This window comes from Eubalaena glacialis, chromosome 17 (assembly GCF_028564815.1).
Source record: "Eubalaena glacialis isolate mEubGla1 chromosome 17, mEubGla1.1.hap2.+ XY, whole genome shotgun sequence".
NCBI lineage: Eukaryota > Metazoa > Chordata > Mammalia > Artiodactyla > Balaenidae > Eubalaena > Eubalaena glacialis.
In genome coordinates, this window is record NC_083732.1 from 343,865 (window position 1) to 369,502 (window position 25,638).

General features: G+C 41.8%; 1 protein-coding gene across 11 annotated transcripts in view; it reads left to right on the forward strand.

Moving 5' to 3' along the window:
- SPIDR (scaffold protein involved in DNA repair) overlaps positions 1–25,638 on the forward strand; it is a 367,405-nt gene that overhangs the window by 252,233 nt on the left and 89,534 nt on the right. For 10 of the 11 annotated variants that reach the window (XM_061171846.1, XM_061171848.1, XM_061171850.1 and 7 more), the window contains 2 exons: positions 13,308–13,503; positions 14,910–15,139. In XM_061171846.1, the coding sequence (XP_061027829.1) occupies positions 13,308–13,503; positions 14,910–15,139 (426 nt within the window). The remainder of the gene's footprint in view (positions 1–13,307; positions 13,504–14,909; positions 15,140–25,638) is intronic. The other variant, XM_061171856.1, reaches the window with a different exon arrangement.

Sequence of the window (25,638 nt, forward strand, 5' to 3'; positions counted from 1 at the left end):
GGAAGAGACTAGCAAAAACTATGAAAGAAAAGCCTTAGTGCGAAGGGAAACGGTTCTGCAACCTCACCCCCAACTCCTACCACAACTCTACTCCCACCCCAGGGGGAAAGCACCTCTGACTTCCTCCCATAGAGAGTCCAAACGGTGCTAAGAGACACCCAGAAGGTGGTGGTGACAAGAAACAGAAAACCGGGGTAAGGAGACAAGAAACTCACCAACCGAAGCAATGCAAATCAGTCTTTGAAGGTAATCAAACAGTCCTAAGAGTTGGAGGCAGTGCTGGATGAAAAAAGGCAAATGTCTTTCAGGGGGACCTTCAAGACGGCAGAGGAGTAAGATGTGGAGGTCACCTTCCTCCCCACAGATACATCAGAAATACTTCTACATGTGGAACAACGCCTACAGAACACTCACTGAATGCTGGCAGAAGACCTCAGACTTCCCAAAAGGCAAGAAACTCCCCACGTACCTGACCGTGTGGCTGACCAGGTCTTAGTGCTCCGGCTGGGTGTCAGGCCTGAGCCTCTGAGGTGGGAGAGCCGAGTGCAGGACATCGGACCACCGGAGACCTCCCGGCCCCATGTAATATCCATTGGTGAGAGCTCTGCCAGAGATCTCCGTCTCAATGCTAAGACCCAGCTCCACCCAACAGCCAGCAAGCTCCAGTGCTGGACACCCCATGCCAAACAACTAACAAGGCAGTAACACAACCCCACCCATTAGCAGAGAGGCTGCCTAAAATCATAATAGTCACAGACACCCCAAAACACACCACTGGACGCAGCCCTGCCCGCCAGAAAGACAAGATCCAGCCCCACCCACCAGAACACAGGCACCAGTCCCCTCCACCAGAAAGCCTACACAACCCACTGAACCAACCTTACCCACTAGGGGCAGACACCAAAAACAATGGGAACTACAAACCTGCAGCCTGCGAAAAGGAGACCCCAAACACAGTAAGTTAAGCAAAATGAGAAGACAGAGAAATACGCAGCAGGTGAAGGAGCAAGGTAAGAACCCACCAGACCAAACAAATGAAGAGAAAATAAACAGTCTCCCTGAAAAAGAATTCAGAGTAATGATAGTAAAGATGATCCAAAAACTTGGAAATAGAATGGAGAAAATACAAGAAACGTTTAACATGGACCTAGAGGAACTAAAGAGCAAACAAACATTGATGAACAGCACAATAAATGAAATTAAAAATTCTCTAGAAGGAATCAATAGCAGAATAACTGAGGCAGAAGAACGGATAAGTGACCTGGAAGATAAAATAGTGGAAATAATTACCGCAGAGCAGAATAAAGAAAAAAAGAATGAAAAGAATTGAGGACAGTCTCAGAGACCTCTGGGACAACATTAAATGTACCAACATTTGGATTATAGGGATCCCAGAAGAAGAAGAGAAAAAGAAAGGGACTGAGAACACACTTGAAGAGATTATAGTTGAAAACTTCCCTAACATGGGAAAGGAAATAGTCAAGTCCAGGAAACGTAGAGAGTCCCATACAGGATAAATCCAAGGAGAAACACGCCAAGACATATTAATCAAACTATCAAAAATTAAATACAAAGAAAAAATATTAAAAGCAGCAAGGGAGAAGCAACAAATAACATACAAGGGAATCCCCATAAGGTTAACAGCTGATCTTTCAGTGGAAAATCTGCAAGCCAGAAGGGAGCGGCAGGACATATTTAAAGTGATGAAAGGGAAAAACCTACAACCAAGATTACTCTACCCAACAAGGATCTCATTCAGATTTGACAAGAGAAATTAAAACCTTTACAGACGAGCAAAAGTTACGAGAATTCAGCACCACCAAAGCAGCTTTACAGCAAATGCTAAAGGAACTTCTCTAGGCAGGAAACACAAGAGAAGGAAAAGACCTACAAAAACAAACCCCCAACAATTAAGAAAATGGTCATAGGAGCATACATATCGATAATTACCTTAAATGTAAATGGATTAAATGCTCCAACCAAAAGACATAGACTGGCTGAATGGATACAAAAACAAGACCTGTATATATTCTGTCTACAAGAGACCCACTTCAGACTTAGGGACACATACAGACTGAAAGTGAGGGGATGGAAAAAGATATTCCATGCAAATGGAAATCAAAAGAAAGCTGGAGTAGCAATTCTCATATCAGACAAAATAGACTTTAAAATAAAGAATGTTACAAGAGACACGGAAGGACACTACATAATGATCAAGGGATCAGTCCAAGAAGAAATTATATATAACAATTGAAAATATTTATGCACCCAACACAGGAGCCCCTCAATACATAAGGCAAATGCTAACAGCCATAAAAGGGGAAATCGACAGTAACACAATCATAGTAGGGGACTTTAACACCCCACTTTCACCAATGGACAGTTCATCCAAAATGAAAATAAATAAGGAAATGCAGGCTATAAATGACACATTAAATAAGATGGACTTAATTGATATTTATAGGTCATTCCATCCAAGAACAACAGAATACACATTCTTCTCAAGCCCTCATGGAACATTCTCCAGGATAGATCATATCTTGGGTCACAAATCAAGCCTTGGTAAATTTAAGAAAACTGAAATCGTATCAAGTATCTTTTCCGACCACAACACTGTAAGACTACATATCAATTACAGGAAAAAAACTGTAAAAAATACAAGCACATGGAGGCTAAACAATACACTACTAAATAACCAAGAGATCATTGAAGAAATCAAAGAGGAAATCAAAAAATACCTAGAAACAAATGGCAATGAAAACACGACAACCCAAAACCTATGGGATGCAGCAAAAGCAGTTCTAAGAGGGAAGTTTATATCAATACAGTCCTACCTCAGGAAACAAGAAAAATTTCAAATAAACAACCTAACCTTAAACCTAAAGCAATTCGAGAAAGAAGAAGAAAAAAAAACCCCAACATTAGCGGAAGGAAAGAAATCATGAAGATCAGATCAGAAATAAATGAAAAAGAAATGAAGGAAACAGTAGCAAAGATCAATAAAACTAAAAGCTGGTTCTTTGAGAAGATAAACAAAATTGATAAACCATTAGCCAGACTCATCAAGAAAAAAAGGGAGAAGACTCAAATCAATAGAATTAGAAATGAAAAAGGAGAAGTAACAACTGACACGGCAGAAGTACAAAGGATCATGAGAGATTACTACAGGCAACTATATATGCCAATAAAATGGACAACCTGGAAGAAATCAACAAATTCTTACAAGAGCACAGCCTTCCGAGACTGAACCAGGAAGAAATAGAAAATATGAACAGACGAATCACAAGCACTGAAATTGAAACTGTGATTAAAAATCTTCCAACAAACAAAAGCCCAGGACCAGATGGCTTCACAGGAGAATTCTATGAAACATTCAGAGAAGAGCTAACACCTATCCTTCTCAAACTCTTCCAAAATATAGCAGAGGGAGGAACACTGCCAAACTCATTCTATGAGGCCACCATCACAGTGATACCAAACCAGACAAAGATGTCACAAAAAAGAAAACTACAGGCCGTTATCACTGATGAACACAGATGCAAAAATGCTCAGCAAAATACTAGCAAACAGAATCCAACAGCACATTGAAAGGATCATACACCATGATCAAGTGCGGTTTATCCCAAGAATTCAAGGATTCTTCAATATACGCAAATCAGTCAATGTGATACACCATATTAACAAATTGAAGGAGAAAAACCATATGATAATATCAGTAGATGCAGAAAAAGCTTTCAGCAAAATTCAACACCCATTTATGATAAAGTCTGCAGAAAGTAGGCATAGAGGGAACCTACCTCAACATAATAAAGGCCATATATGACAAACCCACAGCCAACATTGTTCTCAATGATGAAAGACTGAAACCATTTCCTCTAAGATCAGGAACAAGAAAAGGTTGCCCACTCTCACCACTATTATTCAACATAGTTTTGGAAGTCTTAGCTGCAGCAATCAGAGAAGAAAAAAATAATAGGAATCCAAATTGGAAAAGAAGAAGTAAAACTGTCACTGTTTGCAGGTGACATGACACTATACATGGAGGATCCTAAAGATGCTACCAGAAAACTACTGGAGCTAATCAATGAATTTGGTAAAGTAGCAGGATGCAAAATTAATGCACAGAAACCTCTTGCATTTCTGTACACTAACAACGAAAAATCTGAAAGAGAAATTAAGGAAACACTCCCATTTGCCACTGCAACAAAAAGAATAAAATACCTAGGGATAAACCTACCTACGGAGACAAAAGACCTGTATGTATAAAACTATAAGACACTGGTGAAAGAAATTAAAGATGATACAAACAGATGGAGAGATATACCACGTTCTGGGATTGGAAGAATCAATATTGTGAAAATGACTGTACTACCCAAAGCAATATACAGATTTAGTGCAATCCCTATCAAACTACCAATGGCTTTGTTCACAGAAGTAGAACAAAAAATTTCACAATTTGTATGGAAACACAAAAGACCCCGAATAGCCAAAGCAATCTTGAGAAAGAAAGACGGAGCTGTAGGAATCAGACACCCTGACTTCAGACTATACTACAAAGCTGCAGGAATCAAGACAGTATGGTACTGGCACAGAAACAGAAATATAGATCAGTGGACAGGATAGAAAGCCCAGAGATAAACCCAAGCACATATGGTCACCTTATCTTTGCTAAAGGAGGCAAGAATATACAATGTAGAAAAGAGCCTTTTCAATAAGTGGTGCTGGGAAAACTGGACAGCTACATGTAAAAGAATGAAGTTAGAACAATTCATAACACCATACACAAAAATAAACTCAAAATGGATTAAAGACCTAAATGTAAGGCCAGACACTATAAAACTCTTAGAGGAAAACATAGGCAGAACCCTCTGTGACATAAATCACAGCAAGATCCTTTTTTGACCCACCTCTTAGAGAAATGGAAATAAAAACAAAAGTAAACAAATGGGACCTAATGAAACTTAAAAGCTTTTGCACAGCAAAGGAAACTATAAACAAGACGAAAAGAGAACCGTCAGAATGGGAGAAAATATTTGCAAACGAAGCAACTGACAAAGGATTAATCTCCAAAATTTACAAGCAGCTCATGCAGCTCAATATCAAAAAAGCAAGCAACCCAACCCAAACATGGGCAGAAGACGTAAATAGACATTTCTCCAAAGAAGATATACAGTTTGCCAACAAACACATGAAAGGATGTTCAACATCACTAATCATTAGAGAAATGCAAATCAAAACTACAGTGAGATACCATCTCACACCAGTCAGAATGGCCATCATCAAAAAATCTACAAACAATAAATGCTGGAGAGGGTGTGGAGAAAAGGGAACCCTCCTGCACTGTTGGGGGGAATGTAAATTGATACAGCCATTATGGAGAACAGTATGGAGGTTCCTTAAAAAACTTAAAACAGAACTACCATACGACCCAGCAATCCCACTACTGGGCATATACCCTGAGAAAACCATAATTCAGAAAGAGTCATGTACCACAATGTACATTGCAGCTCTATTTAAAATAGCCAGGACATGGAAGCAACCTAAGTGTCCATCAACAGATGAATGGATAAACAAAATGTGGCACATATATACAATGGAATATTAGCCATAAAAAGAAACGAAATTGAGTTATTTGTAGTGAGGTGGATGGACCTAGAGTCTGTCATACAGAGTGAAGTAAGTCAGAAAGAGAAAAACAAATACCATATGCTAACGTGTATATGTGGAATCAAAGAAAAAAAATGGTCATGAAGAACCTAGGAGCAAGACGGGAATAAAGACGCAGACCTACTAGAGAATGGACTTGAGGACACGTGGAGGGTGAAGGGTAAGCTGGGACAAAGTGAGAGAGTGGCATGGACATATATACACTACCAAATGTAAAATAGATAGCTAGTGGGAAGCAGCCGCATAGCACAGGGAGATCAGCTCGGTGCTTTGTGACCACCTAGGGGGTTGGGAGGGAGGGAGACGTAAGAGGGAAGAGATATGGGGATATATGTATACGTATAATGGATTCACTTTGTTATAAAGCAGAAACTAACACACCATTGTAAAGCAATTATACTACAATAAAGATGTTAGTAAATAAATGAATGAATGAATGAGTGAATGAACCCAAAAAAAAAAACTACAATGAGATACCATCTCACACCAGTCAGAATGGCCATCATGAAAAAATCTACAAATAGTAAATGCTGGAGAGGGTGTGAAGAAAAGAGAACCCTCTTGCACTGTTGGTGGGAACTTAAATTGATATAGCCACTATGGAGAACAGTTTGGAGGTTCCTTAAAAAACTAAAAATAGAGCTACCTTATGTCACAGCGATCCCACTACTGGACATATACCCTGAGAAAACCATAATTCAAAAAGAGTCATGTATCCCAATGTTCATTGCAGCACTATTCACAATAGCCAGGACATGGAAACAACCTAAATGTCCATCACCAGAGGAATGGATAAAGAATATGTGGTACATATATAGAATGGAATATTACTCAGCCATAAAAAGAAACGAAATTGAGTTATTTGTAGTGAGGTGGACGGACCTAGAGTCTGTCATACAGAGTGAAGCAAGTCAGAAAGAGAAAAACAAATACCATATGCTAACATGTATGTATGGAATCCAAAAAAAAAAAAGTACTGAAGAACCTAGGGGCAGGACAGGAATAAAGATGCAGACTTAGAGAATGGACTTGAGGACACAGGGAGGGGGAAGGGTAAGCTGGGTCGGAGTGAGAGAGTGGCATGGACTTATATATACTACCAAATGTAAAATAGATAGCTAGTAGGAAGCAGCCGCATAACACAGGGAGATCAGCTTGGTGCTTTGTGACCACCTAGAGGGGTGGGATAGGGAGGGCGGGAGGGAGAAGCAAGAGGGAGGGGATATGGGGATATATGTATACGTACAGCTGATTCACTTTGTTATACAGCAGAAACTAACACAACATTGTTAAGCAACTATACTCCAATAAAGATGTTAAAAAAAAAAAAAAACTAAAGAAAAAAGAAAGTAAAGTTTACAACCACTGCCAGATATGTGATGGTTCTTTCTTTAAATTGCAATTTCCAGTGACCTGTGCCTGAAAAAGGAAATGGTCAAGTTAGAGACTTCTGTTAATCTAGAGAATTAGACTCCTGGTTTATAGAGGAAGTCTATTTCACATTTTATATTCTTCAGTGAATTCATCTTCAGTGTAGTTTACTGTTCACTTTTGAACGGAAGTAAAGTGTTCCTCAACGATGTGTTTATTTGGATAAAAAGGGAATTAGACAAAGTCTACTCTGGGAATTTAAAATAACACACACAGTTATAAATGTCAGTGTTTTTATCAGTTTTTTTTAGATAATGTGGGTATTATTTGGGTAGGAAGCTAAAAGAAACACATTTGAACCGAGGAGATAAATCTTGGAAAATAAGAAGTTGAAAATAAAGGAAGTATAAACCTTAAACTTATTTCTGAAATTGGCTTAATTCTTCAGTTTAGAGATATTTTCTAGGACTTATGGTTTTAAATTTTTCTTAGAATAAATCTGACTTTTGGTGAGAGGAGGAGTGCCCGTTCACTCTGTAAGTAATTGAGAATGTGGGCAGGATAGTTTGCTATTTTAAAAAATTCACGACAAACACTGTTAACATTGTCTTGTCACTGACGTGAGTTTCATGCAGGGGTTCAGATGCCGGTGTCTGGAGGAGGGAACTCAGATGGTTCAAAGCTTGTGCAGTTGCCTCAGAAGTCACTGGGGCATAGTAGTCTTTTTCAAATCCAACGGGTTGATCAATCAATAAGGGTTTACCAAGTAACTAGAATGTGGTTTACTGTCTGCCCTGAGAATCAAATTCTGAGATAGCTGCATGGAACTTTCTGCAGTGATGGAAGCGTTCTCTGTGCTGCCCAGTGTGGTACTGACCACATCGAATACTAGAAATGTGGCTCCTACAACTCAGGAACTGCATTTTAAGTTTTATTTTATTTCTTTTTATTTAAAATCAGTTAGCCACAAGGGCTACCTTACAAGCTCAGGTGTAGAAGGTGGCTCTGATGTTCTGTTTTCACCAGGGACCTTTTTGCATTAAATTTAACGTCCCTCCATTGCAGCTTGTCACACCGGCCTCCCACATCTCACGCTGTCCTGGTAGCTTCATCTGATCCTGTGGGCCAGCCACCGCCTGGCAGTTGTGTCACTCCCTTTCCCGTGCACTGGTCCCTCCAGGAAGGATGCAGGACCTTTCTTGCTGTATCCAAGTGGTGGGCCCCATCCTCCTTCCATGGAAAAGAACAGACTGGCTTTATTTTTTATTTTTTAATTCTTTACACAGTTTTTTTCTATAAATTAATTTTATTTATTTATTTATTTTTGGCTGCATTGGTTCTGCTGCAGCACCAATGATGTTTTACTGCACTTGGTTGTTTCCTTCGTGTGTGTCCCTGTGTGGACTGTAAGCCCTCTCAACAGCCCCACACGATGGCTTGGCCTCGCCTGTCGGGAAGGTGTGTGCACTGGACAGCTCTGTCCTCAGCCCAGTGGGGCTTCGAGTTGAGACTAAACTGTGAACAAAATTGATTGGTTTATCCCAAGTATGTCTTCAGTGGAAAGATGAATTAAGTCTAGGTTATGTTTTTCTGACAACTACAGTTCTTAGTCTGACTTCTTCAGCTAACTAGCCATTAAAAGAGGGAAGCAAAGGAAGGAAAGAAAATTCCTTCTATTTGTCTTTGTTTTCTTTAGGTCACTGCATTAATCCCATTAGTCATCTTTGCCACCCACCAAGTTTGGACACATTCTTCCTAGACAATAAACAAGCAAATTGATCTTATTTGTGATGTGAAATAAATATTGTTTGTTTTATGAGCTGATAATGGGGTATTTAACACTTTGGCAGTGTTGACAAGTGATAGAAAGTGAAAAGATATTTCACTTGGTTTTCCTCCCTGCCCTTGGTGACATTAAAAAACAGTCTTGTTTCCTGTTTTACCTGAGTTCTGTATATAACACTCTCAGTAAAGAGCAGTGGAAATGGTTCTTCATGAAAGCAAACATTAGGACAAATTGTCATTTTTATTGAACATACAGGATTCTCTTTTTTTTCTTTTTTTTTAAAGTTTCCAAGAGAAACCATAGTACTTGGACTCCACGGAAGACTGTTACTGTCTAGTTTTTTGTGTACTTTACCGTGTGTGTGACTGTCCCACATTGCAGCCCATCCTATTGCCATGGCTGCTGACTTTTCAAGGATGCTCTGAGAGTTTACTAGAAAGTAAACACATACTCTTCAACTTCCTTAACAGAAGAATCACTGTGAGTCCAGTATCATGATGATGTTCACTGGTGTTGCTGGTTGTGATGTGATTTATCAAGTGAGGTTTATTTAACACCTTAGGTTTGTCTTATTTATTTATTTATTTGTTTGTGTGTGTGTTTGTTTATTTATGGCTTGTTGGGTCTTCATTGCTGCGCGTGGGCTTTCCCTAGTTGCGGCGAGTGGGGGCTACTCTTTGTTGCGGTGTGCGGGCTTCTCATTGCGGGGGCTTCTCTTGTTGCGGAGCATGGGCTCTGGGCACATGGGCTTCAGTAGTTGTGGCACACGGGCTCAGTAGTTGTGGCTCGTGGCCTCTAGAGCGCAGACTCAGTAGTTGTGGCCCACGGGCTTAGTTGCTCTGCGGCATGTGGGATCTTCCCAGACCAGGGCTCAAACCCGTGTCCCCTGCATTGGCAGGCGGATTCTTAACCTCTGCGCCACCAGGGAAGCCCCTTAGGTTTGTCTTTATTTTTAGTTTGATCTTCAGAAAAACTGGTTAAACTTGTTACAATATTAGTCTGAATACATGCTCTGTAAACTTGCTTTTTGGTCATCACATAACATTTGTGGCAATAAGATAAGTAGAGAGGTGATAGCAGAGACGATAGCAGAGACCACAGCAGTTAACACTGGCCTGCAGCATAAAAAGAAATAAAGAGGTCCTACTCCCTCGGAGCATGACGCTGGTGCCATGTGTATGGATGCTGAACGGCTGTGACGTCCTCGGCCTCCTAACGAAGGGAACAGCGTCTGTGTTTCTTCTGCAGAAGCTCAGTGAGGTAGTACCGAGACCTCTGCTTGTCACATGGAATCTGAGTTGTGGTCATGGCCACCAGGCAGCCCCACAGATGCTCCACCATCCCCTTCCCTGTGCCTTCACACACCTTCACCCAGGCAGCCCTCACCTGGTTGCCTCTCCTGGGAAACCTTCCCTGTCTCCAGAGGGTCCTCCCTCGGGGTATCATATAACACCCTTTTCCTTTGCAATAAAGCTGTCCTCTCAGCCTTCTTGTCTCGGGCTGGATTCCCAGTCCCCTGCCCCGTGCCTGGCATGTCATAGGTGTTGAGTAAAAACAGCGAAATGAACCAAATGGACCTAGATATGGGTTTTAAAGTCTTTCCCAAATCCAGTAGCCTTGCACATCTATTTTGTATAGGTATGTTTTTAATGTGGTTTAACCTTAATAGCCTCAAACAGGACTTTGAATTTGGCAGAACAGAGTTCTAATGTTAGTATGTCTATCTGTAAACTGAAAGGTTCTAAATACACACAGAAATCTTGTGCTATGTTCTTAACTTAGCAGTTAAAATAATATTACTTGATCATATTTTTCAAATTAACTTGAAAGAAAAGGCTGGACACGTATGACATCTTTCATTCATCCTGCTGTATCAGGACCTTCGCAGTTGAGCCCAGTGGTACCCGACGCTGTGCCCCACCCCTGCCCTCTTGCTTTCTTGAGCCTCTTCTTGCTGACTCTCACTCTGTGTCTAGCTTGCCTCTGTCTCTCCATGTCTCCTAATTGTTATTTCTAGGTTACCATACCTGTAGTCTGTCGGCTTAAAATATTACTATTGCAAATTTGTCTTCTTGGTGGATTGTCCCTTTTAATCATTGTGTGATGTCCCTCTCTATCCCTGATAATTTTCTTTGCTCTAAAGCCTACTTCATCTGATAGTAATTTCAACCATATTTATATTAATGTTACATGATGGTTTTTTCCCCCAGCCTTTTACTTTCATCCTCCCTGTATCTTTATATTTGAAGTGAATTTCTTGTAGACAGCATAAAGATGGACCATATTTTTTAATCCACTCTGCTAATCTGTCTTTTAATTGCTTTGTTTAGACCATACACACTTAATGTAATTATTGATATATTAGGACTTAAGTCTACCTTTTTATTTCTCGGTTTCTCTGTGTTGTTCTCTGTTTTTCATTTCTCTGGGTTTTTCTTTTTTTCCTGGCATTATGTGGGTTGCTTGACCATTTTTTAGAATTGCATTTTAATTTATTTATAATGTTTTTGTGTTGTTGTAGCTATGTTATTGGTTGCTCTAGGCATTACATTTTATATGCATAACTTATCAGTTTATGGGGTCAACATTTTGCCAGTTTGTGTGAAGTGTAGGAACCTTGCCTCTTATGTCCCTTTACTGTCCTCATTTATATGACTGTCTTAAATATTTCCTCTGCATACATTTAGAACCATATCAGACAGTGTTATAATTCTTGCTTCAACTCCAAATATAATTTCAAAAACTCAACAGGAGTAGGAAAGCCTATTGTATTTACCTGTATCTTTCCATTTTTATTTCTTCTTCCTCACACCTCTTGAGGTTCTGTTCATTGTGTTTTTTTGGTCTGTTTTTTCTTTGTTGTTTATATTTGGTAATTTCTGTTATTTTATCTTCACGTTCACTGATCCTTTTCTCTGTCCCCTTCATTCTGCTGTTGAACCCATCCAGTGAGTTTTTTTATTTTCATTATTTTATTTCCTAGTTATAAAATTTCCGTTTAAAAAAATCTGTATCTTTGCCAAGACTTTGTATTTCTTTGCTGAGACTTTCTATTCTTTCATTTGTCTCATTGTGCATTTGTAGCTGTCACTGAAGCATGTTTGTAGTGGCTGCTTTTGCATCTTTGTCAGGTAATTCTAACATCTGCGTCATCTTAACATTGTCATCTAGTCACTGTGTTTTTTCATTCAAGTGAGATGTTTCCTGGTTCTTAGTGTAACAAGTGGTTTTAGATGGTAACCTGTACATGTTAGGTATTGTGATACGAGATCCTGGATCTTACTTAAAGCAGTTTTAGGTGGCTTTGTCTGACACTGCTCTGAGAAGAGACATTGGGAGGGTGGGGGACTTCTTACTACCAGGTGGAGGGAGGCGTCAGGATTCCCTTCGTTACTGCTTCCCGCGAGGCTGCCACTCACCGCGGTGGAGGATGGTGGGAGGGCCGGGTGGGGGTGAGAGTACTGACTCTGCTGGGCCTACTGGACTCTGCTCCAGGGGGCGGGGCGTGAGGCTTGCTTACGGGAGTGAGGCGTCTCCCCTGTGGTGGGGGTGTGAGGGTGAGTGCCTCGTCTCACAGCAGCCCAGCTGGCCTGCAGAGGCTCCTCATCACAGCCTGTCGAGGGGCATGTCTGGGCCCCGCTTGCGCTTTGCCTGCCGTGTGTGGCAGTAGGTCACAGTTCTTCTGTGATACTTGCCAAGAGTAGCGCAGTGATTTCCTAGAAGTTTTCTGTCTCACTGGGCTGCCCCTTCCCTGTCCTTCCTTTCGAGGGTGCTTTTGTCTGCGCCCGTTGCTGTCTCTAGGCTGCAGAAAGGAAGCTCACGACCTTACTGCTGTGTCTCTCCTGGGGTCCCAGCTGGGCCGCCTCCTCCTGTCCCCCTTCAGCTGCTGCTTCTGTCCCGTTTCTGTACCGCATCAGGCATTTCCTTGTGTCTAATGGGAGAAATGGGGGAAAGTGTGTCCACTCCGTCTTCCCATTAACCTTCCTGTTAAGCAGCGCTGCCTGTGTGAGGAGTGAGCGTTAGATAGTCTGAGAGGAACCAGCACGTTGTCCTATTTCTACTCGAATGTGGGCCATTTCAGTGACTGTGGTCCGTTTGGTAGTGAAGGTGGAGTTCCTTTGGTGTCTGGTGTCATGTTTTCTGAAAGGTGAGAGCTGTGAAGTGTCCAAAGGTCTTTCTTGTAACATTCACTTCAGTGTCGGGCAGCTCTGTGGCCCCCCCCAGTACTTTCCCCGAGGGGCCCTGAGGCCACCGTCCAGCAGCCTGGGAGGCCCCGGGGGAGCTCCGGCTCGAGCACTGCCGCCCCTTCCATCCCCGCTCCTGACACCAGACTCGCTCAGAAGAGCAGAGCCAGACGCAGTGGCGGCTGCTCGAGGGCTTGTGTCCTTGGCCAGCAAGTCGTCGCCCTTTGTGACCTAGCCAGACAGTGAGGGGAATCCAGCATTGCAGATGAACTTGCATTTGTGTTTCTTTCCCTTTCCAGGCAAAAGCTTATTATCCCAAATGGAAGTTGCCCTGTTATTCTGAATACTTATTTTTGTCAGAAAGTTGTTGCCAAAGAAGATTCAAAAACAGCACATGAAGTGCACAGTTGGGACACACCCCTTCCAAGAAGAAGCATCATTTTGGCCCAGATGTTTAGATTTAAGAGCCTAACAAATAACTCACCTGAAAACCAGGTAAACTATCACTGACTTAGAGGTTTTTTGCTTTGTAGTAATACTGCGTTTAAAGGCTTTGGAATTTATAGAGGTGATTACCTTTGGTCCTTTCCAAATATTCAGCAGCTATATATGTAATCTTTAATTTATTAAAATATGAGTTTTCATTTTTTTTCTCTTCTCATACTTGCATAAGAATTTTATTTAAGCCTCTTCTATTTATTAAAAAAATCATGTTTTTCTTTTTCATAACATCTGTATCCCTTGGAATAAAAAGAGCTGCATAAACTTGAGGTTATACACTGGGGATTGCTTTTTGGAATTTTAGTGGCCCTGAGCCATGGTCATCCACCAAGATGAACTTGGGGAACCACTAAACTTCACTTGCGGCGGGCACAAAGGACACCCCCGGGACCACTCAGGCTCCAACTGTCTGACTTCAGTGCGCCTGCCTCAGAGTCGCCTAGTTATCCGAGTCAGCGCGGAGCGGAATACTGAGGCTGACAGTGTGAGGGGACATCGGAAAGAAAAGCAAACGGACTTTGAACCTACTTTGTAGGTGTGGAGTTGAGCGGGAGCTCCCTTTGACTGTCAGAGCATGTGTCTGGAGAGGATTATGTGAAAAGGAGGGCTTAAAGTGCATTACTGCTTTAATGTACAGTTTTAAACAGCTATGTGATGTTAAATTCATGAGGTGTGTCTTCGTCTCACGTCAGTGCCAGGGGAGCGGCAGTAGAGCTTAGTGGTTAAGCGTGTGGACTTTGGAACTAGGTGCCTAGTTCGGGTCCTGCCTCAGCCACTTGCTGCTGGGTGACCTTGGGTAAGACACTGAACTCCTGTCTCAACATTCTCATCTGTAGAACAGTGGTAACGATGCAGCCTGCCTCCTGGGTGGTGAGGTTAAATGTGTTTGTTACACAGCACCGTATGTAAAGAAAAGTGCTGCAATGTAGGAAGCACGGAGCACTCTAGAGGTGGTGTAATCTTATTAAGATATTTAGTGGGATCATAAAGGTGTTGCGTGTTGTTCACAGGAGTGTGCAAAGTGCTGGCACTTCATGATAACCCTAGTCATTCTTTTATTTTGTTTTGTAGTTTGTGCTATTGAGATTGTTACCTCATAAAAGAAGAATTTTTAACTTACCATCAGGTATTTTAATAGCAGTACTTTCTCCATGCTTTCAAATCCCCGAGATGGCCTGAGCTCCTGCTGCTTCCCTGTTCCTCGGCTCACCGGCCTCCTCGGCCACGTTGGTGACCCGCAGACGGGAGCCCCGCGCCGTGGGCGTGCATCTGTCCTTGTCATTCCTTGAGTGTCCTGCAGTCACACCGGATGCTTAGGGTTCCCCAAGCACGTCGGGATTTGGTATGTAGCGTGCCCTCGTGGGTCAGACTGGAACTGTTCCCTTTGCGTGTCTTGCCAGGTTATGTGTGGTGGTCACACCACCGTGGGCACAGACTGGACCCTCAGGCACGAACAAGCAGAGCTGGGCTTCCCCGCCCGAGCGCCCCTGAGGGATTCTCTGCTGGATGCAGTCGAAAGCCAAGGAGTTGCCACCTGGTCGGGAGCCGGGGTCCGCGTGGTGGTGCAGAGAGTTTACGCTCTTCGCTGCAGGTGTCAGCAGGCAGACGGCACAGACCCACCTGGAGTCCGGTGAGTGACGAGACACAGGTGCAGGTGCCCAGACTCACCTGGAGAAGCGGAGGCTCTTCTCAGAGCAGTTTCTTCACGGTATTCACCATGTGCATGGGTTGCATTTGTTTGGTTGGCTTTTATTTACATCAGAATTTGGGACACGTGGTATGACAGAGGATTTTGTCTATTTGTATAAAAAGTCCTTACTAAAAAAGTTAGTCGCATTTACTTTTACCTTTAATAGTTCATGTTACTGAAAGTAATACAAGCACAATTGGTATTGTTATAAGAAAGCCAAGGCATGGTTACGTACTTAAAAAGACCACTGCAGTAGCTATCACGTTTTATGTCTTAAAAACCTGAATAAGTAAATGGCAGCTGGTAAATCTGTGGCTCCCAGATGGTGCCGTCGAGTCTGCATCAGAGCTCTTGGCAGAACTTCTGCTGTGATGCAAACATTTTTTTACTGCCCTAACCAGTGAGGTGACCACTGACCATGTAGGAAATATGGCTGGTGGGACCGAGGAACTACATTTTGAATTTTATTTAAGTTTAATTAACTTTATTTTAAAGTTTATGTGGGTAGTGGCTGCCTTGGCACACAGGACGGCTAGGTAGCTACGAAAGCAAAGGGCAAACCTGCGATTCAAGGTACTTTGCTCCAACAAATTGTGGGAATGGCATCTTTTCTACTCAGACTTAGGCTCCTCCTGGTTTTATGTGTTTTCAAATAGCTATAGACACATCGTTGACTGAGAGTTAATTTATTTATGTCAGACTCTTCTGAGGTTATCTTTCTATGTTAAATTGCCCTCAAAGCAGTAAGACAGATTTATAACAGAATAGAAATGAAAAGCGTAGATGCCAGTTCATCAAGCAGTCGTGTTGTCTCCCTACTGTTGGGAGGACACGTGCTGAAGAAAGAGTAATTCACAGTCACCCTGCCCTTACGGTGCCGTCTGATATTTCTCAGAAAGAGCAGGCAGGAGGCACTGCTCTGTTAGCTGTGAGTCCTCTTCCAGTGGACGGCAACTTATTTTAAAGTACCATGAATTTGAAAAAGTCCCTTCCCGTGTAGAGTTAGAGAATGTTTCTTTTGGAATTATAGAAGAAATTTATTTTTATTTTGTTTGGAGTATGTGTGTGTGTGAAACCATTATATCCATCTTTAGGTTTTAACACGACTTGTAGCCGTCGACCAGTTTTGTGCTAGACTTAAATTTGTGTAAATCTAAATAGGATTACCTGAGACAGTTATAGGTTAGACAGAGGTTTTGTCTCGCGTAGCTTTCTCCGCGGTCTGTAGCCGTGCTAGGCTCTGAGGAGGGAACGCTGAGCGAGCAGGGCGCGCAGACCACCGCTCCAGGGAGGCGGGCACGGCAGGAGCGGAGGCGGCAGGGGGAGGGCGCGCAGAGCTGGCGCTGGGCATCGTGCTCCTCAGAGGCTTCCTCCAGCTCTGCTGTGGCACCTGTTTTACTTGTTGAGCAAAGAGAAGAAATGGGAAGGTAAGCTGCTGCCAGTGGTCGGCATGTGAGAGTGCTTTGGGTTTGTGCCTTATAATACACCCGGGACGTATCGAATGAGACTGTGCTCGTGGTGGATTGAAGGCAGGGCAGGCATACCTCAAAAATAAGAAAACAACATTGAGTTATTCAGATGTAAAGCGCCTGCATCGTGGTGGGGGGCTTCCTGTTGCGCACGTGAGGCTGCAAACAGAGGCTGGAGGACCTTAGCGCCATTTCACAGGTGACGAAACGGGACCTCAGAGAGGTTCTTTTTTTTTTTTTTTTTCAGAGAGGTTCTTATTGCTGATAGTCATGCAGGTGGATGAAAGAAAAACATCATGAGGTACAGAATCCCCAAATGACGGTATTGTAGAGAACACGGGAGCTAAAAGAAAGGGAAGAATATTGAGTTAGAACCAGGCTGTGTTTAGAATACAGCTGACCCAGGGGTCAAGTCACCCTGGAAAGCCACTGCAGGAGCTGTGCACGAAAAGGAACTTTTGGACAGAAGCCATAGCGTTTGGCCTTGGGTTTGAAACAAGGCTTCTGAGATGTCTTTGGGGTACAAAAAGGTCTTATTGTATAACTGATCATTAGTTTTTTCTAGATTCATTTGCTATAATAATGATCAGGGTCTCCAGTTTACAGATCACATTAAGATAGAAGGAAGTAACATTACACTTAGCACCCTAGTGATTCTTTGCTGGTGTGTATAAGGCATCTCCTTGGAGAGTCCCTCAGCAGCATGTGTCCTGGTGTGGACCTTTACACCTGCACGTGCAACACGATACAAGAGGAGACACCATCAGAAGACTTAGGCGTATCGCTTAGGTCACCCTTTTCTACTTGAATTCTGCCTGTAACTTCCTGCCCGTCGGTAACTTGGGGCAGCTGTGCAGTGCACAGGGTCAGTCTTGTCCAGAGGCCCGAGCACAGCGAGCGCAGGAGGGAGACGGAACAGTGAGGGCCGCTCTCCTGCCGTCCCCTGCGTTACCTCACCTGCTTTACCCCAAAGACCTCTCTAGCCAGCAGTGAGCCGAAGACTACGCTGATCACTGTGTGTTTTCTGCAGAGTCAGAAGTTGCCGTGTCAGAATAAATCAAGGCCTGTGCAAAGAGAGACAGCGCTGTCTTATGAGACTCTGCTGCCACGGTGGTTCTCCCTTCCTGCCCAGAGCAGGCCAGGTGCCTCCCGAGGAAGCTGTGGTGACTTTTCTGTCTAACTTGGCACCTTGATCGTATCACCCTAGTGCTCTAGCCATGTCACTTTTATGAGATCAGTAAGAGCTTATCTTCTGGCAGACAGCCCAACTTTTGTCAGCTTTGAAATCAAAAGAAATTTATTTGAAGCCTGCCAGTCCTGAAGAGGGTCAGATAGATTCTGTCAAAACGTTCATATCCTCTGAGCTGTGAAACATTATCAGAAATACGCTTTAGGTTTCAGAAATATAATAAGTAGGAGTCTCCGGTCCGTTGTTCTTCTGGATGACGTCCTTTAACTCAAGCTATTGAAGAAAACATTTCTACCTGGTTTCTCAAGGCGTTATAGGTCAGCGTAACCAACACGAACTGAAGTTTTATAAACCCCTAAATCAAAGGTAACAAAAAACCAGTCCAGAGGACACTCCCTAAACAGTAAGCAAGGCAGTCTGTTCAGAGCCAAAACACACCTTTGTCTAGATCCACTGCATATTGGATGAATATTATATAAATGCATGACTAATAAGACCATAGGCTTTTTTAGCCCAAAGGGAGCACTGGTTTATACTGGAGGGAACTGGGGCAAAGAAAAAGTAAGTGAACTCCCTAGTGACTCCCTCCCCCCTGGCACAGTGGAATCTAGACCAAACGGCCTTGCTCCCGGTCCATTGTGATCGCCATTAAACATTGCCTTTTTTCCTCCCTTTCTGTGAAACCTTCACTTCCTTTCTCCTTGAGATATTTAACTTAGGGACAAATAATTTAATTTTATCCCTCAGAGACGCACATTCTTTCTAGCCTGTCATTGCAGAAATACTTATTATGGGAGAGTTAGTCTTTTGTGAGGGCGTTGAATTCATAGAAATGGTCATGCATTTGGACAAAAGCCTGGAGGGGACAGAACCTTCTTATTTAACTATTTTCTAGTTATCTTGGACTTCAGTTTTATGGAAATTCATTGAGCTGAACTCAGGAAAAAACACATTTTCCTTCCTCTATACCTTGATGTTATTCTCTTTTCATCTTTTGACCCTTCCTTTAGTCTGTTGTCTTATATTTCTTCTTCTTTTCACTAAGGAAAAAAAAAAATCCACTGTTGCCCTGGGCCAGATTCTGGGTCTGCATGGGTGACAAAACCAGGCATCATTCTGTGCCCATGGGGCATAGTCTGGTGAGGGAGTCCCACACAGAACAATTGAAAACAAATACATTTATGATTTTAAGTTGTGGTCAGTGCCCTGGTAAGGAAAAAGTGGGATACTATGAGAGACCAGTGGAGAAGGGAAAGAATTTACTTTGTGGATTCAAGCGCAGGTGTTCTAAGACAGTACTATTTAAGTGACACTTGAAAGCTAAGTGGATGTTAGGTGAAAAGCGGATGAAATAGAGGGAGTGCCCTTGAGAGCTCCAAACAGGAGGGAGATGGTGGAGCGGCCAGCGTGCGTGGGCCATGGGCAGGAGCCAACCCCAAACACGGTGTACCCATCTGACAGACACTTCAGCTGTGGGATGGAAAATGGTTTGGGGAAGAGGGGATGTGGAGCAGGGCCCCAGTGGAAGCAGAGAGGCCCGGGAAGGGGCTACTGCTGCATCCAGCACAGCCCAGGCTCCAAGTGTCACGCGGCACCACGGCGAAATGGAGGAATGTTTCTGATGTGTGTGGTGACTTGGTAAAGGATTGAGTGGGGGTAGGGGGGAAGGAAATATTAAGAATGATCCTCAGTTTGAGTGCTTGGTTGAGTGATGGGCCATTTGCTGAGGTGAGAAAACTGGTTTGGAGGGAAGCTTGAGAATTCAGTTTGGGGCCTGTTTAGTTTGAGATTCCTATGAGACATGCAAGAAAGGATGTAAGAGGAAACGCCTGGATATACAGATCTCACATTCAGAGAAGATTTTAGGTTGGAAATAAATATTGGGTTTTCAGCCTACAGCTGGTTGGTCTATATATTTGTACGTGCATTCGTTTTGTTGGCTAATTTGAAGAGGTTACGTTCGTCCATGGTGCTAAGTTCCAAAGGCCCTGGAGGGCCTGTAGTGAGAGGCAGATGCCCCAGCCCTCCTCCCTTTACCCCCTTCACAGCTGTTCTGTCCCAGCTGGAAACTGTCTAAAGCCAGGGCAGTGGATGAGATCACATTAGGGAAATAGTAGACACAAAAGAAAGAAGAAATGTAGCGTCAAGATCTAAGGTCCTGTAGCATTAGAGAATGGGTAGAAGAGGGACCACAGAGGAGCCTGGAGAGGAAGGGCTAGTCGTGGCAGGCACTCAGCATGGTGGGATGCCATGTGTGGTAGAGGGCAGCTGACGGGGTGCCTCAGAGAAGCCTAATAAGGTGACGGATGAAGCCGTGTGAAGTTCCTGGGTGACTTCATGCACAGGAGTTGCTGGGGGTGGAGGTGGAAGCTAGCTCCCTGGGCATGCAAGAGTGGGTGGGAGGTGGGGAGTGTGGACAGGTTTTGACAGCAAAGTTTTGTTGACGCAGAAGGGAGTGAGAATGCCCTGCATTTAACAGCACAGCAGAACTACAGTGCAGGCATTCTGTCTCTTGCTTCCAATATTGGGACCATTTTTCTTTCTTCTTTTTTTTTTTTTAATTGAGGTATAGTTGATTTACAGTGGTGTTAGTTTCAGGTATACAGCACAGTGATTCAGTTTTGTGTATGTATATATTCTTTTCCATTTTATTACAAGATACTGAATATAGTTCCCTGTGCTCTACAGTAGGTCCTTGTTGTTTATCTATTTTCTCTAGTGGTGTGTATCTGTTAATCCCAAATTCCTAATGTATCCCTCCCCCGCTTTCTCCTTTGGTAACCGTAAATTTGTTTTGTATGTCTGTTTGTTTCTGTTTTGTAAATAAGTTCATTTGTATCATTTTTTTTAGATTTCAGTATAACCAATGTTCATAGCGGCACTATTTACAATAGTCAAGACTTGGAAGCAACCTAAATGTCTGTCAACAGATGAATGGATAAAGAAGGTGTGGTATATGTATACACAATGGAATATTACTGAGCCATAAAATAGAGTGAAATATTGCTATTTGCAGCAACATGGATGGACCTAGAGAATATCATACTAAGTGAAGTAAGTCAGCAGAGAAAGGCAAATACCATTTGTCTTTTGAAAATGCGTTGAGGTAGAGGCAGGTCGTCAGTGGAAGGAGCAGAAGGTCTAGATTCAGACTAGGCTTGGTTCACATGCTGACTCCCCCACTTAGCAGGGAGACGTGGAGCAAATTATGTTTCCTTATTTGTGACATTGGAATTATAATACTGTCCATAATACAGGTTCATCATGAGGATTAAATGAGATCACATATGTAAAGCATTTACCACGATGCTTCCCATATACTAATAGCACTCAGAGGGTGGCTCACTAGCTCTTGAAAAGCAAGCGTGAATACTTTAAAATTGTAAAATACTGATAAACAACATTGTACAGTAATAGAAACCTAACATAAGCAAAGAAAAGACATCTAGTTACGAATCAGCATTTGTGTTAGTTTTGTGTCTGTTGTCTAGCTGCAGGGGAAGCTTGATTAAAGTGGTTTTACTTCCATGCTTTTGGCCACCCTCACCCTACTCATCAGCAAGGAGTTGATGCTCATTTACTTTAGAAAACAAAAATTTATGTATATTCATATGTGAACTGTGACCCCTGCCTCTCAGTGATGGAAGTATAGAAGTTCCTCTGTAATAAACACATTTCCAACAATTGCCCGAGTGCCGCGTCCCGTGTTGGATGGTGCTGTTAACTACGGCTGGTCTAGTTTTGTCTTTTGTCTAGAGCAACTAAAGACATCCCAGACTGCTGATGGTGGAAATGCAGAATGAGGAACTAGCAGGTAGTGGGTGGGATGATTCGAGCCCTTTGTTTGTGTTTGGACAGTAGAGAATGATTCTTGTCTCCAGCTTGCCAGGGCTCTATTGAAAAGAAAGTCATCAGCTGTGTGCTCACCAGCCAGGTCTCCAGCTCTTATGAACTTTCACTTTCTTCCTGTTACCTGGTTGGATGATATGCTGGATTCATGTCTCTTTTGTGTGTGTATCAAGATGGAATGGCATGGTGTTCTTCCTCCAGAACAGCAATTCATACATGTCAGTGGTGGAAGAGCCCAAAGGGAGGACGACAGTTCCTCCTCATCAGAGGCACACAGGCCACCCCACCTGCTCTTCTTTTGTGTCTGCCACACCCACCAGACTGTGCAGTGATTGTATTCATTGACCCGCTCAGCATCACATTTCATAAGGTTGTTATTGTTACTTGTACTGTAGAAAAATTGGAATCACTCCTCTTCAATGATTTGAGTATTTTTATCGTGATGCAAAGGTATTATAAGAGGAGAGCATCATTTTTTTAACGTGTCCTCATAAATGATGTCATAGCCCATTCCTTAGGTTTTTCTTAAGGTTTTTCTAGTTAGTCATTAACTCTGTGTTCATGAGTCTTAAATACACCCTTTAATCTCTGCTTCCCAGCTCTTAACTTTTGCTTATTTCCTCTCTAAAACACCTCTTGGTGGTCTTTGTGATATCCCAAGGTCGTTCAGCCCCATTTTCTTCTCAGTCCTGTCTTATTGCTGGTAATTCTACTAATTGACACCCAGATCTTTTATATTCTTCGCCATCCCTCCTGTTCACATTCTGAATCACTGTGAAGGGTAAAAATAGCATCAAGCCCATGGAATTACAGTTCTAGCCCTTGCTGTTCTTTAATGCGTACGCAAAGAGGGGTCAAAATTGGCAGTTGACTGAAAAGAAGCTGAAGGAATCTTCCTTCTACCTCTTTTTTAAAGAGCTTTATCAATACATAATTCACATGCTGTAAAAATTCACCCTTTTAAAGTGTACAGGTCAACAGTTTTTATTATATTTACGGAGTTGTTCAATCATGACCATATTCTAATGTTAGAACATTTTTGTGACCTCAAAAAGAAACTCCATACCAACTGGCTGCTGACTCCCCTTCTCCATGGCAACCACTACTCTGCTTTCTGTCTCTGTGGATTTATCTGTTTTGGAATAGTGCTGCTATGAACATTTGTGTCAAAGTTTTTTCTGTGGATGTAATTTTTCAGTTTTCTTGAGTATATATCTAGGAGTGGAATTGCTGGGTCATATGGTAACTCCTTTCTTTTTTAATTCTTTGAGGAATTAAAGTGTTTTCCAAAGAAACTGCACCATTTTACATTCCCACTAGCAATGTATGAGGGCTCCAATTTCTCCACATCCTCTCAACACTTGTGATTGTCTTTTTTATTCTAGCCATCCTAGTGGATATGAAGTAGTGTCTCATTGTGGCTGTGATTTACATTTCCCTAAGGATTAATGATGTTGAGCATCTTCTCATGTGCTTCTTGGCCATTTGCATACTTCTTTGGAGAAATGCCTGTTTAAGTCCTTTGCCCATTTTCTTAGTTGGGTTATTTGTCCTTTTTTGTTGAATTATAAGAGTTCTTTATTCTCATATCATATATATGAGCTATGAGTCTCATATATATGATTTGCAAATACAAGTCTCGTATCATATATATGATTTGCAAATATTCTGTAGTGGGTTTTTTTTCACTTTATTTTATAGTGTTCTTTGAAACACAGAGGTTTGTAATCTTGGTGATGTCCCATTTATCTTTCTGTTTGTTCGTTTGGTTGCTTGTGCTGTTGGTGTTTTGGTGTCGTATCTAAGAAACTGTTGCCTAATCCAAGGTTATGAAGCTTTACTCCTGTATTTTCTTCAAAGAGTTTTATAGTTTTTACGCTTACATTTAGATCTGTAATCCATTTGAGTAATTTTTGTGTATGATGTAAGGCGGGGGTCCAGCCTCATTTTTACATGTGTGTATCCAGTTGTCCTAGCACTATTTGCTAAAATGACTACTCTTTCTCCATGGAATTTTCTTGGCACCCTTGTCAGAAATCAGTTGACCGTACATGTAAGTGTTTTGACTCTCAGTTCTCCTCCATTGCTCTATCTGCATGTCTTTATGCCAGCACCACAATGACCTTAATTATCAATACTGTACCTTTATAGTATGTTTGGAAATCAGGGAGTGTGAGTCCTCTAACTTTATTTTTTCCAAGATTATGTTTGGAATTGTGAGTCTTTTATATTAACACATGAATTTTAGAATCAGCTTGTTAATTTTTATTTATTTTGCAGTAAACCAACTGGGTTTTTGATAGAGACTGTGTTGAATGTGTACGTCAATTTGAAGAGAATTGCTGTCTTATCAATTCTTAGTCTTTGGAGCCATAAACATGGGATGTCTTCTCATTTAATTAGATCTTTAATTTCTTTCATCAGTGCTTTGTAGCTTTCAGCCTGCAAGTCTTGGATTTCTTTTGTTAAATTTATACCAATTTTTTTTTATACTATTGTAAATGCAGTTGCTTCCTTAATTTCACTTCTGATTGTTTATTGCTAACGTGTAGATATGCAAGTGATTTTTATATATTGGCCTGTGTTCTAAAGTCTTGTTGAATTTGCTGTATTAGCTCTCATAGTTTTTTAGTGGATTCCTTAGGATTTTTTGCACATAAAATCATGCAGTCTTCGAATAAAGATAGTTTTACTTCTTCATTTCCAATCTGGTTGTATCTTATTTCTTTTTCTTTCTTAATTGTCCTGGAAGCGCTTTTAATTGTCTCGAGGCAGAAAAAATAGAAATGGCTATTTGAAGCTGTGGTGTTTTCACAGTAGCTCATCTTCCTGCTCATTTTCCTCAGCCTCTTGAGGTCCTGGGCAGACTTCACTACCATCTTACACCACTTGCCCTGTGAAGTCTCTCTTGATTTTCCGCATAGAAATAGTCTCTTCTTCAATGTGGTAGAATGAAAAAAAACCAAATTTTGGAAGCAGACAAACTTGGGTTTGAATCTGAACTCTGCCACCTGCTAGCTATATGTTCTTGGTTAAAGATAGGTAGGCAGGTAGATAGGTAATCTTAACTCTCTTCATTTTCGTAACAGCCCCATGCAGTTAGTACCGTCACTATCAGCCTTGTATGGTTGTTTTGAAGATTCAATGAGATAACATTTATAAAATGCTTGATGCCAAGTAGACACTCTTAACACTATTTGCTTTATGACTATTATGGTCATTTGTATTGTGGTTAGTTATAGAGGTGTCAGTCTTTAAGGTTGTCAGCTCCTTGCAGGTAAGGATTATGTGTAGGAGTATTTATTATTGCATCTTGTGCAAATATTGTGCCTATTATATATCCCTAAATATATTTCAGTTTGATGTATTTCTTTTTGGTATTTATGGTGGTTTGTCTTTGTGTATCATTTCTCCCCTTCTAGATGAAACAAAATGGATCTATTTTCCTACACTTTATCTCTTTTTTAAGCTTTTATCATTTTATTGGTCTGGTATCAGGTTACAGCTAGCTGATAGAAATTTGAAAGGTCTCAGAGTAGAATCAGAGCTGTGGATAATCTGAAAGCAGTATGTTCATGTTCTTTAAACACTGTATAATACCAACCCCTATCATTGAACCAATTCATATTTGCTTATGAGATTATTTAATGCATATTTAATGAGCTTATTGATAGTATGAAATAGCAATGAAAGTTCCCTTGTTCTTTTTTTTATGTATTAAACCAGTGATACACTTGAAAAAATCAAAAGGAATGGCAACAGCCTAGTGATGTGAGTACAGAAAATTATGAAAATAAAATTTTCATAAGAATATGAAGATAGCAAGAGTAATTTTCCAGATTCACAGCCAGATGACTATGCTGTGTGTATCCATAGTTCTAAGTTTGCATCTTAATCTGGCCTTGGTGATTTTCCAGCACCTGTTATCCATC